The sequence below is a fragment of the Nannobrachium achirus genome (genome assembly GCF_963921795.1).
Source record: "Nannobrachium achirus genome assembly, chromosome: 4".
NCBI lineage: Eukaryota > Metazoa > Chordata > Actinopteri > Myctophiformes > Myctophidae > Nannobrachium > Nannobrachium achirus.
In genome coordinates this window covers 19,774,599-19,796,515 of record NC_137813.1, presented here as the reverse complement: position 1 = coordinate 19,796,515, position 21,917 = coordinate 19,774,599, and the positions used below count along the sequence as shown (strand labels likewise).

At 41.0% G+C, this 21,917-nt stretch overlaps 3 protein-coding genes across 3 annotated transcripts; 2 read left to right on the top strand and 1 right to left on the bottom strand.

The window, feature by feature from the left end:
- Positions 1–548: 548 nt before the first annotated feature.
- Positions 549–2,465, bottom strand: LOC308284005 (heat shock 70 kDa protein 1; the record flags this gene model as incomplete). The annotated part of the gene is made up of 1 exon (XM_080724527.1): positions 549–2,465. One exon carries the CDS (start codon positions 2,463–2,465, stop codon positions 549–551), a length of 1,917 nt encoding a protein of 638 aa, XP_080580653.1.
- A 2,449-nt stretch (positions 2,466–4,914) lies between these two features.
- Positions 4,915–12,074, top strand: kat8 (K(lysine) acetyltransferase 8). Its single transcript, XM_080724395.1, has 11 exons — positions 4,915–5,295; positions 5,691–5,765; positions 6,012–6,190; positions 7,092–7,145; positions 7,650–7,814; positions 8,321–8,410; positions 8,891–9,031; positions 9,195–9,288; positions 10,542–10,692; positions 11,312–11,466; positions 11,618–12,074. The coding sequence occupies exons 1-11, from the start codon at positions 5,019–5,021 to the stop codon at positions 11,680–11,682; spliced, it is 1,446 nt and encodes a 481-aa protein (XP_080580521.1). The 5' UTR covers positions 4,915–5,018; the 3' UTR covers positions 11,683–12,074.
- Positions 12,075–13,431: 1,357 nt separating this feature from the next.
- LOC308282737 (serine protease 27) lies at positions 13,432–21,914 on the top strand (the record flags this gene model as incomplete). Its single annotated transcript, XM_080723127.1, has 6 exons — positions 13,432–13,468; positions 14,255–14,420; positions 14,752–15,023; positions 16,051–16,217; positions 17,705–17,901; positions 21,845–21,914. 6 exons carry the CDS (start codon positions 13,432–13,434, stop codon positions 21,912–21,914), a joined length of 909 nt encoding a protein of 302 aa, XP_080579253.1.
- Between the last annotated feature and the right edge of the window lie 3 nt (positions 21,915–21,917).

Genomic DNA, 21,917 nt, shown 5'->3' with positions numbered 1-21,917 from the left:
GTTCTGGCAAGCCAAAAAAACAGAATATCTTGGTACTGTGGTCCCCTCATGTTTACTCAACCGAAATGAGTTGTGAGAAACAACCCTATCTTTCAGATAAAGATTGGTCTTCACTGACATGAGGTCTGTTACTCAGGGCCTTTGGTCAGCACTTTTAATGTTGAGGGACTGAAGTTGGGTTTCAGTTTTCCAAACAAAGAAAATGTCTTCAATGTACCTAGCTCCAATGTATGATTAAGTTAAAATATTACAGTGAAATCATGCATCAAAAGCTTCATTGTCATCTCTTATTGTTCTAATGTGAATAACTCAGGACATCATTATAATATAATTATTTTTATTTAAAAGATAAAAAGCACCAGAAATATTACATTTTACAGTTTACTATACTCTACTACTATATACATACATACATACAAAATAATCGACAGTGAATGTTCATGTTCAACAACATACAATATGGGCAACCAACCACCCATTGTCAGAAAAGTGGAGGTACAGTAGGCATTCCATTTTATTTTTTTTACATTTTTTCATGATGACTAATTTTAGTCAACCTCCTCAATGGTTGGGCCCATGGAGTTGCCTTGTGCCTGCTGTCTGCAGCTGCCTGTTGGCATTTCTCCCTGATACAACTTGCTGATGATGGGACCACACACTTTCTCCAGCTCTTTCTGCTGATGCTGGTATTCCTCTTTATCAGCCAACTGGTTGTTCTCCAGCCAGGCTATGGCCTGATCACACTGCTCAATGACCTTCTTCTGGTCCTCTTCACTGATCTTCCCCTTCACGTTGTCATCCTGCACACTGCTCTTCATGTTGAAGGCATAGGATTCCAGGGAGTTCTTGGCAGCGATCTTTTCCCTCTGAAGGTCGTCTTCAACTTTGTATTTGTCAGCATCCTGCACCATCTTCTCGATCTCTTCTTTGCTGAGCCGGCCCTTATCGTTGGTAATGGTGATTTTGTTCTCTTTGCCTGTGCTTTTATCCACTGCAGACACTTTCAAGATGCCATTGGCATCGATGTCAAAGGTGACCTCGATCTGAGGAACCCCTCTAGGAGCAGGTGGGATTCCTGACAGCTCAAACTTGCCCAGCAGATTGTTGTCCTTGGTCATAGCTCTCTCTCCTTCATACACCTGGATGAGGACCCCTGGCTGGTTGTCAGAGTAAGTGCTGAAGGTCTGAGTTTGTTTAGTGGGGATGGTGGTGTTCCGTTTAATAAGGGCTGTCATGACTCCTCCAGCTGTCTCAAGGCCCAGGGACAGAGGTGCCACATCCAGCAGCAACAGGTCTTGAACGTTTCCTGATGTATCGCCTGACAGAATGGCAGCCTGGACGGCAGCTCCATAAGCCACCGCCTCATCTGGGTTGATACTCTTGTTCAGCTCCCTGCCGTTGAAGAAATCCTGCAGGAGTTTCTGGATTTTGGGGATTCTGGTGGAGCCTCCAACCAAGACAATGTCATTAATATGCGCCTTGTCCATTTTGGCATCTCTAAGGGCTTTTTCCACAGGCTCTAATGTTCCCCTGAAGAGGTCAGAGCACATCTCCTCAAAGCGAGCCCTGGTGATGGAGGTGTAGAAGTCAGTGCCCTCAAAAAGAGAGTCAATCTCAATGCTAGCCTGAGAGCTGGAGGACAGGGTTCTCTTAGCCCTCTCACAAGCTGTGCGCAACCTCCTCAGAGCTCTCTTGTTTTGGCTGATGTCCTTCTTGTATTTCCTCTTGAACTCCTCCACAAAGTGGTTGACCATGCGATTGTCAAAGTCCTCCCCACCCAGGTGAGTGTCTCCAGCTGTAGCCTTCACCTCAAAGATGCCGTCCTCAATCGTCAGGATGGACACGTCGAAGGTGCCCCCACCCAGGTCAAAGATTAGGACGTTGCGTTCTGCTGACTTGCCTTTGTCTAGTCCGTAGGCGATGGCGGCTGCAGTCGGCTCGTTGATTATTCTCAGTATATTCAGCCCTGCAATGGTGCCAGCATCCTTTGTAGCCTGCCTCTGTGAGTCGTTGAAGTAAGCTGGGACTGTGATGACAGCATTGTTCACCTTCTGGCCCAGGTAGGCCTCAGCAATCTCTTTCATCTTTACCAGGACCATGGAGGAGATCTCCTCTGGGTTGAAGCATTTGTTCTCCCCCTTGTATTCCACCTGAACTTTGGGCTTTCCTCCATCACTCACCACCTTAAAGGGCCAGTGCTTCATGTCTGACTGCACCACATCATCATCAAACTTTCGGCCAATCAGTCTCTTGGCATCAAACACGGTGTTGGAGGGGTTCATAGCCACCTGGTTCTTGGCTGGGTCTCCAATGAGTCTCTCAGTATCTGTGAAAGCCACATAGCTGGGGGTGGTCCTGTTGCCCTGGTCATTGGCAATGATTTCTACTTTGCCATGCTGGTAAACCCCCACACAGGAGTAGGTGGTTCCCAGGTCAATGCCGATAGCAACACCTTTTGCAGACATTTTGAATACCGTAATACCTAGAAACAAATGAAGGGAATATTAGAAACATGAAACAATTCAAACAATGTATACATTATTGTTTTTATTATGTATATCTAATACATGAGTTATATTCCACTCCCGACCTACTTACATTGATTATATAAAAATATTACAGTAGAGAACAACATAGGCTTAATCATTATCTCTATGATTTTAATCAAATTATACACATTTTAATACATATTATAGTTCATTGTACAATTAAGTGATTCTAATTGGGTATTTTACCATTTTAATGTTTCAAATTAAGTCTTGCAACAGTTAGACCTATATTACAATCCTCCTGGCTTCCTGGAATTTAATTCACGATGAATAACCGATGCATAGTTTCTCTATGGATATATTTATACAATGCTGAAAATTTAATGAAATTACTATTGTAGCCTTGAGGTTATTATTATTCAAATTCAAATTACAACCCTATTCCTTCAATAGCCTGATATTGTAAAAGTGTCAGAAACAGGCTGCTGGTGCTGGTATATGTAGACTACTTACTGTGTCTGTGCTGAGAAGTGTCTGTGTAAAATAGTTGCTCCTCGCTGTTCACTTGTTAAGCGTACGATGCTGTGTCCCTTCCTCGGATCTTGTCAAGATGCTGTGACTGTCTGTGTGTCTGATAAACTGCTCTTATATATATTTGTGAAGCTTTCTGGATATTTCCACAACTCTCTGGATGTTTCTCTACGTTTCAGACAGCATTGGCCAATGAGAGCATTGAGCGTACATTTAGCTTCCGGCATGATGACGTAACCTACATGCTCTTATTATAACTCTATGCCTACATGACGCTCCGCTCTTTCTCTAAACTTCCAGAAACATGGAGAACAGTGCTGAAGAAGGGGATTCTTCTTAATCTGCACGATGGACTTTATCTTTATTATGTATAACTCATTATGGCTTGTATTATCTTATAAGCTTTATTGTTATAGTTGATCTTGCATCTGTGAATCCCTGACATCAAATGTAGGCCTAAATAGACTATAACAACAGTATACATAAAAGATTATTGAGCATATGTATTCTATGTGGCCTAAAATTGCACCATCAAAATAAATGAATTGGTCACAGTCACAATTATCCACTTTGAAATTGTGTTTTTAGTTATTAGCCTACTTTTAATTATAAGCATATCATTATTTATATGATTCCTATCCAGGGATATTTTAAGAAGAAAACAAGCACAATTCTACTGTTTAATCAACTCGGTCTCGATGTAAATGTCAAGGAGCAGAAAACATCTTTGTTTTATAGGAGGCATACAAGACTGGGTCTCGCTGTATTGCTCAGGCTGCACTGCAGCGTCTATTCCCAGGCGAGAAACACAACACTTCTAGGGGTTTTGGCTTAGAGAAAAATTACGTAATTGGTAATACTGCAGTCTTTACCACCATCTAGCGGTGAAAATGGAAATTGCCTGTGTGGAACGTTCGTTTTTATGTCAGTCACACTCACTGGTATAACGTTTGTTGTTAGTTTGATTGACTGATTGAATAATTTATTAGAAGTTTGCAATAGAAAAAAGTACAGTTTCATGACAGTACAAATCACTGGTACAAGGTCAACTAAAAGGAGATCCTAGAAAGCCGAGGCTTATTTCCACAGCACTTTAAGTATCTCATATAACATTGAAAGACAGACGGATAGAACATACTTTATCTAGGATAATATCAGTTTCAAAAGCATAACATCGATCAAATACAAAGGCAGAAAAGAAAGAAAAAAAGGGGGGGGGGGCATGGGGGCTTAGTCTATTTACACGGGTAGCAGCTGTCTGAAGGTGACTTTTCATAACAATTTTGAAGGAGGCTAGGGATTTGCTTTACAAATCAGCAGCGCCGTGGTACTGTATGTACTGTATGGCAGCAGCGTGCTCAAATGCACAAATACATTTCGTTGTACTGTATTGTTACAATGACAAATAAACTCTAATCTAAAATCATTATGGTATTAAACAGTCTAACAGAGTGATCCATGCATTATTCACAAAACCTGCAAGCTGCAACAGTGCAACACACAACAATGTAACAGTGTAAATAAGCCGCAAAGCTTACTATGGTCTCCTCTCCTTTTAGTTGACCTGTGTATGTGTACCATTTGTACTGTGTCATGAAACTCTTCAATAAACAGCCTAACCAAAGTCGCTGTAGTATGCAGCGACGGACGGGTGAGGTTCTATATGGGGCTAAATGACTGATCACTCTTTTTTCTTTTCATTTGGACCACCAGGATATAGTTGTAATACATGATATAATTTTAGATTGTTATAACCACGTAGGAAACAAAAACAAAGGGGCCCATAATAATCTGTCTGCGACCCACAAATGGTTCCCGACCCAGTGTTTGGAGAATCATCTTGTGGGCGGGGCTAAAAACACTGCAACACACAACGACCATTGCGGTTGCGGCGGGTTTGTTTTCAGATTCAGAAACATAACGGCGTGTGATGTACGACACGTACGTTTCATTTCACGTTAGCTTTGTTAGCCGATCAATCGTACAAAAGGCATAAACATGGACATGATGGTGGACATGGAGTCACGACACGGCTTAGCGGACCGGACGGGTCTGGACGGCGGCGGGACGCAGATCCAGATCCAGGCCGCCTGCTCCTCGAACGGCAGTGGCGGGGAGGACGACGAGTCGGAGGCCCTGGAGCGCTCTCGAGAGTCCGGGGACTCGAGTTGCCTGCACGCCGGGGACGGGGAGGAGTTGAGCGGCTGTAGGGAGCAGGAGGTGACGGTGGACATTGGGGAGACGTACTTGTGTCAGCGAGCCGATAAAACATGGCGTGAGTGTTATTTGTTTTGTTGTACCGTAATTGTGGCTTTTTTTTGCGGGGGTTACACCACTCTTCATTTGATTTGTTTATGTTTATGTTTATGTTATATTGCTTCATCGGCCGCGTTACACTGAAACTTGTGCATTTTGCTGATCCGGTCTAGATGTACCGTTACATGAATAATATCTATGAATGTTTTGGGGATTTTCTGCACCATTAGAATATGTCACGACTCATATCCTATGGCTCAATAGCTGTAGCTAGAATGAATAATGTAGGTCGTTCTTCTTTGCACTGACCCCTGTAGTCACAAAGGTCTAAATTTGACAGGTCACAGAAAAGACAATGTAACAACCATTGTTTTTGTTGAGGTTGTTAACTATTCTCCTTTTCCCCCTTTTCAGATTCAGCTGAGGTGATCCAGACCCGGTTGAATGAGCAAGAGGGCAGAGAGGAGTTTTATGTCCACTATGTGGGATGTGAGTTCCATTTCAATAGCTAATGTAAAATACACTGCTGTGATCATGCTTTTCAAGATATAGCACCTCAGGTTCATAGGGTTTATCTATTTGTTTCACACACGTGACACATTTCGCCTCGTAAAATAATATCCATACAACGCATTGTTGGTATTTTAAATGGGATGGCAGTAAATATTTTGTTTAGTCTGTCGGTAGCAAAGTCTCAGTATTTTACCATCATCCATTGCTTTTTGGCGCATGCAGTCAACAGGCGCCTGGACGAGTGGGTGGGCAAGGCCCGCTTGGCACTCACCAAGACAGTAAAGGATGCAGTGAGGAAGAGTGCAGAGATTGGCGGCATCGGCGAGCTAGGGGAGCAGCCGGAGAGGAAAATCACCCGAAACCAGAAGAGGAAGCATGATGAGATCAACCATGTGCAGAAGGTGTGTCATCTTGTCCAGGTTGTATAAAGCAGTTGGAGCCAGAACTAGAGATCTTTTTCTGTGACTTTGTTAACAACCAGGATTTCTGTCATAACTTGTGAGCCTTGTTTTGCCGGAGTGCAGTCAACGTTCTGTTTTGCAGACCAAGGCTTGCCTTGAGCTGCTTATGATTTCCCCCAATTACACTGTTGAGGTCAGTTTTATAGACTAGGGTATGCATCCAATGTCACTCAGGATCATCACCATGAACAGACTCAGTGCCAAAACATAAAACAGCATGAAGCAGTTTGGAAGCGCTTCTCCTCACTCCTCTTCATGGCTCCTACTGACTCTGTTTCATTCATGCAAAACTTCCGGCTGTCATGCGCATACCCTCTATAGTTTGCTTGTATTATTGGCATTGCCTAGGTCTGTCTAGTTTATTCAAGCTTTCTTCCAGGCTTGCAAGGTTGTCTTCACATTGTCTATACACTTGTAATTTGGTTAGATTAGGCTATTTGATGATGATACAATACGTTATAATTGTGCTACATTGATGGAGTCATAGAAGTAATGCTCTCAATGTCGGAACGTATTGAGCAAAAGTGTTTCCATCCCTCATTTGTGCATTTTCGATAAAGCTAGCAAGATCCAACTACTTCAAACGAAAAAATGTTTTCGCTAAATATCAAGATTTGGGGGTATTTTCTGTGTTTCCATATATCCACAAAATTAAAAATGGCGTGTGCATAAAAAAATGGTCGATGGAAACCCAGTTGAGACCTGAGAAGCATTTTACTTGGGGTCAGGGTGCAATGTAAATACCCCAACAACAAAAATAGGAAACAAGGCATCTCGCCACCTGTGGCAGTTTGTTGGTTTATGATTCTGACAGGATTCATCCATCTCTCCCTCTCTCTAGACTTATGCAGAGATGGACCCCACAACAGCAGCCTTGGAGAAGGAGCATGAAGCGGTAAGGAATGTGTGGAGTTGTGTATATGATAATGTGTGTTGGAGACAAATGCTCACATACAGTATTTGTGCTCACCATGTACTCAACTGTATGTGAGCAACAGAAAACATGACGGGGTGACGCAAAGCTGTCTGACGCAAAGTGGAGGTCTTACTTTCGGGGGAGAGGTCCTACTTCACCCCCGAAAATGTATAACTAACTAATATTTTCCAAGCTTCCACTTCTAACAATTCAAATAGAGGCAGAACAGTGCTCTACTATTTAGAAATAACAGGCTGCAGAATGATCAGAATACCGTTACTGACAAATCAGAATCGAGTAAGCCGTATTTTTAAGCCTAGATAGCAGCAGCCTATTACAACCCTGTACTGAAATCCACATCAAGCATTTTGTCATTTTGCAGAACACCTGTTAGCTCTACATCACTGAAAAAACTGCATTCACAGGATGTACGTTTCCAGCACAGACAAAAATAACAATCTTTCTCGTGTCTTCTTCCCCCAGATCACCAAAGTGAAATATGTGGACAAGATCCAGATAGGGAACTTTGAGATCGATGCCTGGTACTTCTCGCCATTTCCAGAAGACTACGGCAAGCAGCCCAAGCTGTGGATCTGCGAGTACTGCCTCAAGTACATGAAGTACGAGAAGACCTTCCGATATCACTTGGTCAGTTCAACTCCCTGGATGTAGGCTGCTAAAAGGGATACACTTGTTCTGTTTTCAAGCTAAAATATAGTCACTGTCAGGTAAAAACCTAAAAAAAACATACACACAAGCTCACAATGCGATGTGTTGTGAGCTTGTAGATCAGTTATTTGAATAACTTTTGTGACACTCTGTTTGACGAAGTAGGGCATTCATTTACATAAACTGAAGATGGTTTCTGCCCCACAGCAGTGATATGGTATGGGGATAACCCACAGAAAAGTGTTAAATCTACTCAGAACACAGGGTAAATCTCTGCTTATTTGTCACCCACCCTATTTAAAGCAGAATTAGGATGAGATTTATGTTCCGTAATGAACATAAATCCCATTCTTCTCATCGTAGTGTGGCAAAAAGAAATCCCTATGTCTTCTGTGTACTTGCTTGGTGGTTTAGAATGTGTATGATTATTGCATCTGTGGAACTTAAACGTCAGGAGGATTAACTGTTTACTTCCATGTCTCTAGTCCCACTGTCAATGGAAGCAACCGCAGGGTAAAGAGATCTACAGAAGGAGCAACATCTCAGTGTACGAGGTGGATGGGCGAGATCACAAGGTAAGCAGAGCTGGGAAGGTCAAATACACTGTAATTCCTGAGTATTCATTTTCCAAAGTAACTCTCTGAGTTAAATGAACACAGAAGAAATTACTTTGTTTAAAATGCTTTCAACTTGTGCTCCTGGATGGTGTGTCCTTTTCAGCTTTGTTGTCAGAAAGTGGGATTGGATCATGAAAATGATTGTTTCAAGTTTTGATTCATCGAGAAGCGTTTTTTTTTAGGATACGAAAAAATAAGAATATATTTTTTATAAATTATAATCAACTAAATCGATAAGTCTGATTAAAAACGTGTGCCCTGTTTTATACTTGGTCAGTCAATGGTTCCACCGCAAAATACAGAAAAGAGTGGCTCTACAAGCTCACAACTTGTCACTTCGCAACATGTTGTGAGCTTGTAGATCTTCATTTTAACGGTTGCACCCTTAGTTCATACTCCTCTCAATTATCACGGTTGTTTGCTGGTCTCTGTGGTCAGATCTATTGTCAGAACCTGTGTCTACTCGCCAAGCTCTTCCTGGACCACAAGACGCTCTACTTTGACGTGGAGCCTTTCATCTTCTACATTCTCACTGAAGTCAACAGACACGGCGCACACATAGTCGGTTACTTCTCTAAAGTAAGTTCTGCAGTCCTTGTCTGTCCTTGATTGCCGTCCCAACTTTGGGAATATTATAATAGGATACATTTTTTCTTTTCTTTTTTTTCTTCCTAGAAAGGTTTTTTTGTGGTTAACCGGGTTAGAGGTTAATGAAAAAGATCTTGTGATTTTGTTTTTACAGGAGAAAGAGTCTCCTGATGGGAATAATGTGGCGTGCATCCTCACACTGCCCCCCTACCAACGGAGAGGCTATGGAAAGTTCCTCATAGCATTCAGTGAGTAGGAGATAAGGCACACATTAAAGGTTGGGCAAGTTATATTTATTGGTTAAAACAAAGTTTTTTGAAAAAGGTTAAAGCACTATTTTCTGATAGTAATCATTGCTATAGAGTGTTTGTTCAGTAACGGCAGTCTTCCCATCTCTACAGATATTTATTTAATAAACAGAAAATAGATTTTCAGGTCAGTTGCAAAATATCGGCCAATCAGGAGAGAGTACCCATTTGTCAGCTTGATGTTTTGTGTTCCAGTTCAATTTTTGTCTGCTCATTTCTTTGTCATCTCTTCCCATTTCACTTGTTTAATCTGTATCCTGTCTGAGACCTCCTGATTGGATAAAATTGGTATCCCTACCTGAAAATCATTTTCAGTTTAATAAAGAGCTGGAGAGAGACGAGGCTCCTGTTAACACATGGGCGGCCAAGGTTTATAACATTTATAGCTGTTGCTGGTGCCACCATTGACTTACGTTATGTTTTGATGAGCCCCGCAAGCTTCGTGCGTGTGCACGTGCGTGTCCAGAGAAGATTGAGGAGGTACTCCATTTGTTTACAAACGCTCGCGAAACTCGCGGTAAAAAAATCGCGGTAAATTCGCGGTAAAGTGTCGCCGTGAAAACAATCAGCTCTCTGCCTCCATGGGGCTGTTTTTACCTCATTCTCAGATAAAGCCGTTCTTATGTTTCAAAGTAGAATCTAAAGCCATGTAAAATCCTTCCGTGTGGGGAGAGACAGGGGGCTTCCTGCCCTGGCTGGGTGACGTAATGGATTCAGGGCATGCAAAGGGAAGCTGCGGTCTCGAAAAGTTAACTATTTGTTGACTCGTCCCTCGACGATATAACTTCCTGTGGCAGGGTGACATCTAGTGGCCATAACTCGTCCCTGAACGCGTTTGGCTCCCCAAGTGTTAATGAACAGACACTATTGCGATGAATTCTATCAGAATATAGAACCATTTAACACTTATTATAACCAAAGAAAATCACTTACCCTACCGTACCGTAGACACTTAATGAACTAAAAGTATACTGTGTTAGTTCACTGATCCAAGCCGAAACACAAAATAAACATGCTTTCAAAAGGCATGCAGCCCACCCATCGGACCACTTAACACGACAGATGGCTGTTGTGTCAAGTGGTCAGATGGTCAGACTTTCGAGATTTTCTCTTGATCCAGGAAAGGTTGAGAACTGCTGGTCTAGAGTCCAGTTAACACTGAATTAGATTGTTGAAACTTTGTGTGTCTAAAGGTTACGAGCTGTCCAAGCTGGAGAGTGCGGTGGGCTCCCCAGAGAAGCCGCTGTCGGACCTTGGCAAGTTGAGTTACCGCAGTTACTGGTCCTGGGTGCTCCTGGAGATCCTGAGAGACTTCAGGGGTACACTCTCCATCAAGGACCTCAGGTATAGGGCTGTCACAATTATCGCAATTATTTTGTCACAATCGTCATAATCGTGAATGTTGAAAAATGTCAGAAATATTGGAAATTGCAGATCCACAAGCTCACAACGCGTTGTGAGCTTGTAGATCGGCTATTTCCACTATCAATGTTATTTTTTAAGTAGTAAGTTGTCAAATATGTCAGTAATGTATTTGTATATTTAGGTTATGTGTCATATCTACCATATGCAACTTCAAAGCCTAAAAGCCAAACAGAAATGTAATTATCAACGACAAATACACAATTAAATCGTTAATAGCCAATTATTTGAGTGACAATTAATCGTCATGTAAAATGTCATATCGTGACAGCCCTACTCGGGTATACTAAAAAACGCTCGCTTGCACGCACACATAGAGTTAGTCAAGATACCCCCAAAGACATATTTGTGATTTCATATTAATAAAATTAGTTGGTTACTTTAAGTAGGTGAATTCATTTGGTGAATGTTTTTCTTTTTCTTTTTTTTTTTCTTGTCTTTTTACAAATCTGTGTAGTAGATTATGTTGATACAATAAAACTGCTGTAGATGTTCTACTTCTATAAACCCTGTGTCAAACCTTCTACTTCACCCCTCACAGCCAAATGACCAGCATCACCCAGAGTGACATCATCAGCACGCTGCAGTCCCTCAACATGGTCAAGTACTGGAAAGGCCAGCATGTCATCTGTGTCACACCTAAACTGGTGGAGGAACACCTCAAGAGCGCACAGTACAAGAAGCCACCAATCACAGGTATACACCCAGTTCATTCATGCTGTGTTCGGACTGGCAGCCCAATGCAGAAGGTCACATTTCAAGTTTTGAAAATAGCAGATGTACAAGAGTGACTCTTCTCTCTCTCTCCCCCCCCCCCCCCCCCCCCCCCCCCCCCCCCCCCTCACAGTGGACAACATGTGTCTGAAGTGGGCGCCGCCCAAACACAAGCAGGTCAAGATGTCTAAGAAATGAGAGGCGGAGCGAAGCCTCTCCGTCGACCATTCACCAAGTTCCCCCTCCTTACCACAAATCTGTCTCGATTGTGGAGCTCCATTCTTAACCACATGAACCCGATAACGTCCCAGTGAGGTGCAAACCTTGTGTGTCCAAAAACTGTTAATTTCTTCTTTTTTGTATTATTGTTGTATTACAAAAAAGTCAATTGTGAAAATGGCTGATCTACAAGCTCACAGCACGTCGCACCGCGACCCGCTGTGAGCATGTAGATCTGCATGTATGATACAGTATGCCCAGAATAGGGACGCTACGGTTCATGAGGTTAAGAAGAACCAATGTACATTACTAGGATGTTAATATTTTGTTCATTTCTTTCCTTTTTTTAAGTAAAACTAATTTTGAATTCAGATGAGTGTTTTGTCTGTGTATTTAATTATGTGATGTTATGCTTTGCATTCATGACAAAGTTGTGTGTGTGGTTTTATATCTCTGTTGTCGGGCAGAAACCATGTCCAAAATATGTACTTTTCAGGAAATAGAAGTTTTTAGAACAACACAATACTCCCTCATCAAAGTTGGTATGGTGACTTTATAAATTGTCAGATACTTGAACGTGTCCTTATATTATCATAACTTTACCCAAATACAGCTCAAGTGGAGTTAGGAGGTTTCTGACCATTCATTTGGAGATTCGTTCTGACTTTGTCGTTCTAATCAATGATGGGAAAAAAACAACTATCCCCATGGAGTTAGGTGGTTAGTGGTTTGACCGACAGTTTTGAGGATCCAATGAGTTAGGAGGTTTAGTCATAAGCATGTTTTAATACTGTTCAATATTTGTGAAACCCACACACAGACGTAAAGGGTATTCAATAGCACTGATTTATAATTTAAAAAAATAACTGAATAATAGTTTTAAAGCAGTGTATTTTATAGGAGAATCTAAATGAACGAGGTTCTGGTCACAAACCAACATGAAATAAACATGTTATTTATTAAATGCAATGCATAGTTACTCCAGAATGATCAGATTGTGTTTTAAAGCCTGGTAAATTAACAATGGGCTTTTATATATGGTTAGGTGCAACAGAAGAAGCAAGTAGTTTCACTGGAATGATAAGATCCTCAACAAAAGGCACCATTTACAACAACAAAGAGTGTTTATAATTATTGTAATTGTACGGCAATCAATCAGCCTATCCAGGTCCTATTTCAATGCTTCAACAGCGCTAATTACACTCCTAATAGTTGTCAAACTGGTTTTGAAGCAAATCATTTGACAAAGGAACCCCACATCTGTGCAGTAAAACCCTCGTGGTATGTAACAAAAATAATGGTTCCATTTGTACAGCACATTCAGTTAAATGAACACTTGGGTCTTAGCATTTTGTCGTGTGGTGGGAGGTTTTGTTGAAGGCAAGCTCTCAGGTGTAACATAGCCTCCAGGTAAATCTGTGCTCCTCCCACTTTGTGTTCCAACCACTGCAGTATCTTTGAAGTGGATTATTTGCGACTAGCGGATTGACCGGGACATTTTCATTTATGTTTGTCGAGCTGTCTTTACATTAATGAAATACCATTTCTTTTTAAGAATCTTATTTGGTGTGGATACCGGGATCCACTTTGTTTCTTGCACAATGCAACGTTAAATAGCCATATCTTTTTGAGACACGTATAGTCGGTGTGCGTGCATCTAACCAAGGATGTGAAAGCTTTAACATTTCAGAAACCCAAGCTAATTTTTGTGTTCTGCAAGTTTTAAATATGCTGAACCTGGTCGCACTTATCATTGCAGCTTCAAGTAAGTCACCTTTTATATTGGCTCAAATGATGACATCTGTTGAGGCTTTTAGTTTTTAATATTAATGAATAATAAGCTATTCTACTTAGATATGCATATTGTATATTTTTGGTTTAACTGACTTAATTCTCCTTTGTGCTCGACAGGTTTGAGTGTATGCAAAGCTCAAGGTAATTGAAAAATGTGCAAGTGCAAATAATTAAAACTATTCTGTATTATCTTTTCATATAGGCCTAATGCCCTGCAGGCAGTAAAGGTTTAGGAACAGGTGGCGACCATGGCGTCAATTTTCAGTCCTTGCAATTTGTGAGAACCTTAGGCTATTATTGTATTCTAGGGCCATTCTATTATTCCTGTATGTACAGTATGTTTGTGTGCGTGTGTGTGTGTCTGCCTGAAGGTTGGGGTATAATTCAACAGTGAATACAGGGTTGGCAGAGTTGTTTGTGTGGCTCTATGCCACTCCATCTTACATATTGTCACTGCCGGGCAGAAACATTGTATCTCCAAGTTTCAAATTTGTATGTTTTTTTGTAAAGTAAAGCCATGCTTCATCACACAAGACTGCCTCACAAGACTAGTGAAAATAGCAGATCTACAAGCACACAACGCCTCGCACCGCGAGGCGTTGTGTGCTTGTAGATCGGCTATTTTCACTATTTTAAATGTTTTTTAAAAATGATAAATACAAAACCAACGGTTTTGGACATACAAGGTTTCCACCCGACAAAGACGATGTGCTTGTACTTCGCCACCACACCCATATACATCTTAATGTTCCTTCAGCCTGTGGCCGAGTTCCTGTGGAGAACCGCGTGGTGGGAGGGAACGCAGCCCGGCAAGGGGCTTGGCCCTGGCAGGTGCAGATCCAGTTGGATTCCAGTGGACATGTGTGTGGGGGCTCCCTCATCGCCAGGGACTGGGTGCTTTCTGCTGCCCATTGCTTTCCAAAGTAAAAAGAATTGTGTTTAAAAACATATGGCTATATTTTGCTGCATGTTGCTTGGATGGGTCATGTCACCGTTCCACAAATATTGCCCGGCTATTTTATACTGTATCATACGATGGTGTAATAGCCGAACTACACACTTACATTGCATTGTGACATTGGTTGTACAGTAGATTGGCCATTTTGAGACTATTTGAAAAGGTCTTAGGTTGAAAATGGTTAATGGAAACATTTGTGGATCTTTTGTCTACTCACTAACCCATGGCAACATTGTGATTGCTGCAGTATCTGCTCTGATCAATAACGTCCATTCTCTCTCCTCCATGCCTTCCAGCCCGTCAGACGTTTCCTCCTACAGTCTGTACATCGGCCGTCACCAGATCAACAACTACAACCAATACGAGAGCCATCGGCGTGTGCTGCGGGTGCTGGTGCCTGCCGACTACCAGGACCCCCAGAGAGGCAGTGATGTGGCTCTGGTACAGCTGACGCAGCCGGTGGCCTGGAGCGAGTATGTTCAGCCTGTCTGCCTGCCTCAAGCCAGCGTCGCTTTCGCCGGTGGCACCCTGTGCTATGTCACTGGCTGGGGACACACACAGCAGGGGGGTGAGTGGAGAGAATACATTGAAATGCTTTCAGTATTTGCTTTGAAATAATTCAAAACTAAATGTAGGAAACTAAACATAAAGGGGTTTTTACTCACAACCCTTAAAAATTGGTGCCTAGGCTTTAATCCCTAAGCACAGCCCTGGTCATTATTGGCTAAGGTTTATGAACATGCGTAAAAATAGCCAATCTACAAGCTCACAACCTTTAGATCAGCAATGTTTGGACTTTTCTGACAAGGGCATATTAAAATTTAAGTAAATTTATGTGGTCGAAGATACTCCAAAACGGTATCAGCGTAATTTTTAGTGCTTTTAACAGATTTTCACTAAGTTAAACTGTCAAGTCGCTGTGAGTCTGGCAGTTAAGAATGTTATTCTAGGTGGCTAACCCCTTCTGTGCCACGTGGTGAAAAGGAATGTAATTTTGCCCCTATCTTAATTCTAGTAATTGTTGATGTGTTCCATTGTGCCTTGTGTTCCATGGCATATCAATCTTCAAATGTGTAACTTAGAAAACATCTTCCTTTAACTTAGAAATGAATACCGCAGAACAGGGCTCAATCAGCTTGGGGTAAATCAATGTTTTTGATATCCTCCATCTGGACGTTCATTTTTATCAACGGTATGGATGTTTTATTCCTACCTCTAGTCAGACTGAATTAAATACATGCCTTTCCTCCTTTTGGGAATGTAGACTGTCTGATGTATTTTATATTTTTGTTTGAAAATGTCACAATTTAAAACGTTAATTTAAAATGTATGTTAAACCACAACCTCAAAGATTTTAATTTAAAAAAAGAAAATTGCCCATCTGCAAGCTCACAATATGTAGAGCTTGTAGATGGGGCTTGTGGATGTAACATTTAACTGTGTGGGCTACTGTTTCTTTCCTCTGTATATGTCGATGGGTCTCAACTCAACCATGAGCCTTTATTTGCACCTATAGTAGCTTACACACTTTGATTTAAAATCCTGACACTGTCATTGATCTACTTCTCCAACACCCAATTCACCTTTGAACGCAGTGCCTCTGTCTGGGGCGGGAACTCTGCAGGAGGTTGAGGTACCAATCATTGAGCAGACGTCTTGTCGCAGGATGTACGAGACCCGGTCTTACAAGTCTGAGGAGGTGGACATCCTTTCTGACATGATCTGTGCAGGCTTCCCAGAGGGGGGCAAGGACTCATGTCAGGTGGGTTCTGGTTCGCGCGCACACACACACACACACACACACACACACACACACACACACACACACACACACACACACACACACACACACACACACACACACACACACACACACACACACACACACACACACACACACACACACACACACACACACACACACACACACACACACACACACACACAGAGTATGTAACGTCGTTATCCAGAGCCCGTTCATAAACTTTAAGGCAAAGATAACCTTATGTTGTAGTCTTCTTGACCAGCAAAAAGTAAGTCCCAACATGGGATAGTCTACCATACCATTCTATTATCAGGATATTTGGCTCTTGGAAAGGCAAAAACCAACAAACGGGCACACCCAGAAACTGAATTAAGCAAAGCCTGGGTTGAGTCAATATTGACGTTATTGGCCTAATTCCATTAACATAAGTTGTTACAGCTTGTTGGGTCGGACTCATAACTGAAAGTCATAACCATTATGACTTCAGTATCGATAAACGGTACAATACGACTTTGTCACTTTACTCTCAAATTAATTTTGCATCTTTAGGCAGTTCTATTCAATAGGTTTATACACAGATGAAAGTTAAACATACAATTGCACATACCGGTATGACACTTTACATAGATGTACAGATTGTACACATCAAAATAGCCATGGCAATTCTACTTATCAAAATTGTATCCTGGATTCAGATCTGTTATCAGCACATGGATCTTGTTTTAGCAGCAAGTTAAACTGATGCATAAAGGAATTCTTCAGCCAGTTGCATTAAAATAAATCGACTCTTTAGCATGTGACAAACTTGTTGTGTCTGCTGAGGTTAAATCCCTGACTTGTATTACAGTACATCTGACATACAGTACTGTTCGGCCCAATTTATACTCTGTCGCGAGTCACGACACATTGTTGTGAGCTTGTAGATACTGTAGGGTATTTTCGCAGCTCGATTTAAGTCATACCTTGGGTTTTTGAAGTGATTTTGGCAACAACTCTGGTAGCTACGTGTTACAGCATGTGTTCATAGCACGTTCAGTGCTAGTAATAGTAGATTTCCAGAAAAAGAAATATATTTCTGGTTCCAAAGCACTTCCTGTGAGTACAGGTACCTGCGTCATGTTGGTGGGAGTGTAGGGGGCAGACACCATTTATAGAAGTGGTTTGATTGATTGATTGATTGATTGATTGATTGAAGAATTTATTAGAAGTTTGCAATAGAAAAAAGTACAGTTTCATGACAGTACAAATAACTGGTACAAGGTCAACTAAAAGGAGATCCTAGAAAGCCGAGGCTTATTTCAACAGGAACCACACTTTAAGTATCTCATATAACATTGAAAGACAGACGGATAGAACATAGTACTTTATCTAGGATAATATCAGTTTCAAATACATTTATGAGAAATGGTTATTGTGAAAATTGTGCCAGTTACACAGCATTACTATTCATCTGAATCTGTCTACTTATCTAATCATTGAACCAGGGGGATTCCGGAGGACCGCTGGTCTGCCCCGTAGGCAACCGGACATGGATCCAGGCTGGTGTGGTGAGCTTTGGACAGGGCTGTGCCCAACGCAACAGGCCTGGAGTTTACGCCAGGGTGTCAGCCTTCGCCACTTTCATCAGATCTAGAGTGCCAGAGGCTCAGTTCATCAGTGGGGCCTCGTCTAGCAGGCCAACGTGGGGTCTACTACTAATATTTACTCTGACTCCACTGCTAATGACAAGTTAAGGACACACATCCATGCTGGGATGTTTCATTTTGATTGTAAAAAAAATGTTGTGATTGAAACTGCCACAGTTTGTCGTGTAAGGAAAATTGTACTTATGTTTACAGTTCATAGGAGTTTACAGTTTACATAAATGTTGTAAAAGGGGACGTAGTGATAGTTGATGCTCATACAGGGCAATAATAATAATACAATACAGGGCAACACCGACTAGCCTACCTGAAGCTACCTGTAGAGCAGGGTTTATCAAAGTGGGTGCCGTGACGCAAGTCCAGGGGTGCTTTAATGATATTTGGACATCACTTCAGCAACCACTTACACCCTCTAGACTTGTGAAATGGACAAAGTTGTACTGTATTTGGCGCAATCTTTTTTAGTCTACACCAAGTCTTCACCAAAAATAGCAGATGTAGAAGCTCACAACACGTGAGCTTGTTGGTCAAACACCAAATATAAAAGTTATGTTCAATCTGTCCTAATGGTTATTCTCTCAAGTTACTGTATATACTGTATCTTATGGGGAAAGATTGACATAGTTTACATACACGTAAGCTGTAAAGTGCTGTAAAGTAACGGTGTAATTCAGGGGGTTACATGCCATTCAGACATCCACCCATTCAGACACTAACCTTATACCTAACCCTAACCTCTGTGGAAGGTTTGCCACTCAGACAATTAGAAGTCAGTGTCTGAATGGCAGCATGTCTGAATGGAGAGCGCCCCCCATTCAGGTGTGACGTGGATTAAAAGGTTATTTACAGGGGTGCCCTGAGCCAAAACAGTTTGAGAACCTCTGTAACTACAGACAGTGCCTGTGACACGTTTGAGTGCTGCTGCACATTGTTAATAAAAATAGAGTTATTGAACAAAACAGTTTCTTCATTACAAGAAAGAAACATTACACACGCCTCCATTGGAAGTCATGTTCAACATGTCACCAGTGGCTATTCTGCAAACCTGTTGAGGGAAATGGTGCCATTGAAAAACTCCTCAAGTGCTTTGTTTGTATGGGCTGAGATGAGTGCAAATTGTAAACAGTCCAGTCAAAGAAAGATCTGCAGCTGCCATTGTTGTTGTACCTGATAGTTTATAGTGTTAGAGTGTGAGTGATTCATGGATTCCCTCACCACATTTCCAATGCTTCCTTGCCTATTTCCTAGTTTAAAGGAGCAGTTCACCCCAAAATGACTTTTTTTCTATTGATTGACGCCATGGAGACTAGAGTTCAATAATATTTTTTGTTTTTTGTCACATTCCTAAGACAAAAATTTGATTCGAGTAAATTTACCCCCATTCATTCCGGATGGTGACCCGTTTCGAAACGGGTCACCATCCGGAATGAATGGGGGTAAATGTATTGTTATCACATTTTTGTCTTAGGAATGCGACAAAAACCCAAAAATATTATTGAACTCTATTCTCCATGGCATGACTAATCAATAGAAAAAAAGTCATTTTGGGGGTGAACTACTCCTTTAAATTGGTGAATCATGACCACCATAAAAACACCATTAAAAATGTTTGAATTATTTATAATACCATATTTAATAAATAGTGAATACCCTTTATTGTCAAATATTGTGTGACACAGAATTATATGCTTTATGGTCATGATTCACCAGGAGCCTGGATGGCTTGGTTCCAGGCTTAAAATAATGTATATTTTCAGTCAAATGTAATATGTCTGGTTGATATATATTTTAAACTAAACATATAATAAGGTCTTTTATAATAATTTGAGTTATTCATATTAGTTAAAATCCTCAGAAATTGCACATTAAGTGAAGTGTCATGTGGTGCAGAGTCAGACAGTAGGCCTAAGTGTCTGCAAAATAATGTAATTCAAAGAGATTTTTGACTTCTGAAAGGTGTTTGTCTTTGAATATAATCAAAGTGGGTGCCGTGACGCAAGTCCAGGGGTGCTTTAATGATATTTGGACATCACTTCAGCAACCACTTACACCCTCTAGACTTGTGAAATGGACAAAGTTGTACTGTATTTGGCGCAATCTTTTTTAGTCTACACCAAGTCTTCACCAAAAATAGCAGATGTAGAAGCTCACAACACGTGAGCTTGTTGGTCAAACACCAAATATAAAAGTTATGTTCAATCTGTCCTAATGGTTATTCTCTCAAGTTACTGTATATACTGTATCTTATGGGGAAAGATTGACATAGTTTACATACACGTAAGCTGTAAAGTGCTGTAAAGTAACGGTGTAATTCAGGAGGTTACATGCCATTCAGACACTAACCTTATACCTAACCCTAACCTCTGTGGAAGGTTTGCCACTCAGACAATTAGAAGTCAGTGTCTGAATGGCAGCATGTCTGAATGGAGAGCGCCCCCCATTCAGGTGTGACGTGGATTAAAAGGTTATTTACAGGGGTGCCCTGAGCCAAAACAGTTTGAGAACCTCTGTAACTACAGACAGTGCCTGTGACACGTTTGAGTGCTGCTGCACATTGTTAATAAAAATAGAGTTATTGAACAAAACAGTTTCTTCATTACAAGAAAGAAACATTACACACACCTTCATTGGAAGTCATGTTCCACCTGTCACCAGTGGCTATTCTGCAAACCTGTTGAGGGAAATGGTGCCATTGAAAAACTCCTCAATTGCTTTGTTTGTATGGGCTGAGATGAGAGCAAATTGTAAACAGTCCAGTCAAAGAAAGATCTGCAGCTGCCATCGTTGTTGTACCTGACAGTTTATAGTGTTAGAATGATTCATGGATTCCCTCACCACATTTCCAATGGTTCCCCTATTTCCTAGTTTAAATTGGTGAATCATGACCACCATAAAAACACAATTGAAAAGGTTTGAATTATTTATAATACCATATTTAATAAATAGTGAACACCCTTTATTTTCAAATATTGTGTGACACAGAATCATATGCTTTATGGTCATGGTTCACCAGGAGCCTGGATGGCTTGGTTCCAGGCTTAAAATAATGTATATTTTCAGTTAAATGTAATATGTCTGGTTGATATATATTTTAAATTAAACATATAAGGTATTTTATAATAATTTGAGTTATTCATATTAGTTAAAATCAAATCCTCAGAAATTGCACATTAAGTGAAGTGTCATGTGGTGCAGAGTCAGACAGTAGGCCTAAGTGTCTGCAAAATAATGTAATTCAAAGAGATTTTTGACTTCTGAAAGGTGTTTGTCTTTGAATATAAATTAGAAAAGAGCTAGTTAATGTTATATTTATTTGACCAGTGGAGGGCAGCAATGCACTTAGACATGGACATAATGTTAAAAGGTAAGGGGGAATATTGTGTACAGGCAGTGGTGTAAAGTAACAGTACTTTTAAGGAATAATTAAGTAGGCTACTGAAGTACAAAATTGAGGTATTTGCACTTTAATTGAGTATTTCCAATTTTCTGTACTTTTACTTCTACTCCACTACATCTCAGAGGCAAGTAGGCCTATTATAACCACTTCAGCCCTTTGGCCATTTGAAAATAGCAGATCTAAAAGCTCACAATGCGTAGCGATGAAGATTTTTATACATTTGAAAACCTAGTTTAAATGAAATGGAACAGTTTGCATAATCATAATGAGTAGGCTCCATTTACATTTTTGATACCAATACTTTTGTACTTTTACTCAAGTAATTCTTTTAATGACATACTTTTACTTGTAGCAGAATATTTCTACATTGCAGTATTGATGCTTTTACTCAAGTAAAACATGCGAGTACATTTTCCACCACTGTGTACAGCCAGCGTCACCAAGCTTTTTCGGCAGTAGCTGTGGAAAGCTTGGCTTCTATTTACTGTTCAATTCTGACATCCGGTCTACGTTCCGCCTTCTGTATCCGGCGGTTTCCTCACACATACATGCACTCACACAAACCGTTTCCGTATCCGTTCTAGACCGGATATTCAACCTATTTGTCCCAGGCTGAACTGTCCAGCCAGCGCTTGTTTCCCCGTCGGCAGCTGACGC

Coding starts and splice junctions, on each gene's coding strand:
- kat8 (XM_080724395.1), top strand. CDS start 5,019: ATGGACATGATGGTGGACATGGAGTCACGACACGGCTTAGCGGACCGG. Junction 9,032..9,194: donor TAGTCGGTTACTTCTCTAAA/GTAAGTTCTGCA, acceptor TTGTTTTTACAG/GAGAAAGAGTCTCCTGATGG. Junction 9,289..10,541: donor AAAGTTCCTCATAGCATTCA/GTGAGTAGGAGA, acceptor GTGTGTCTAAAG/GTTACGAGCTGTCCAAGCTG.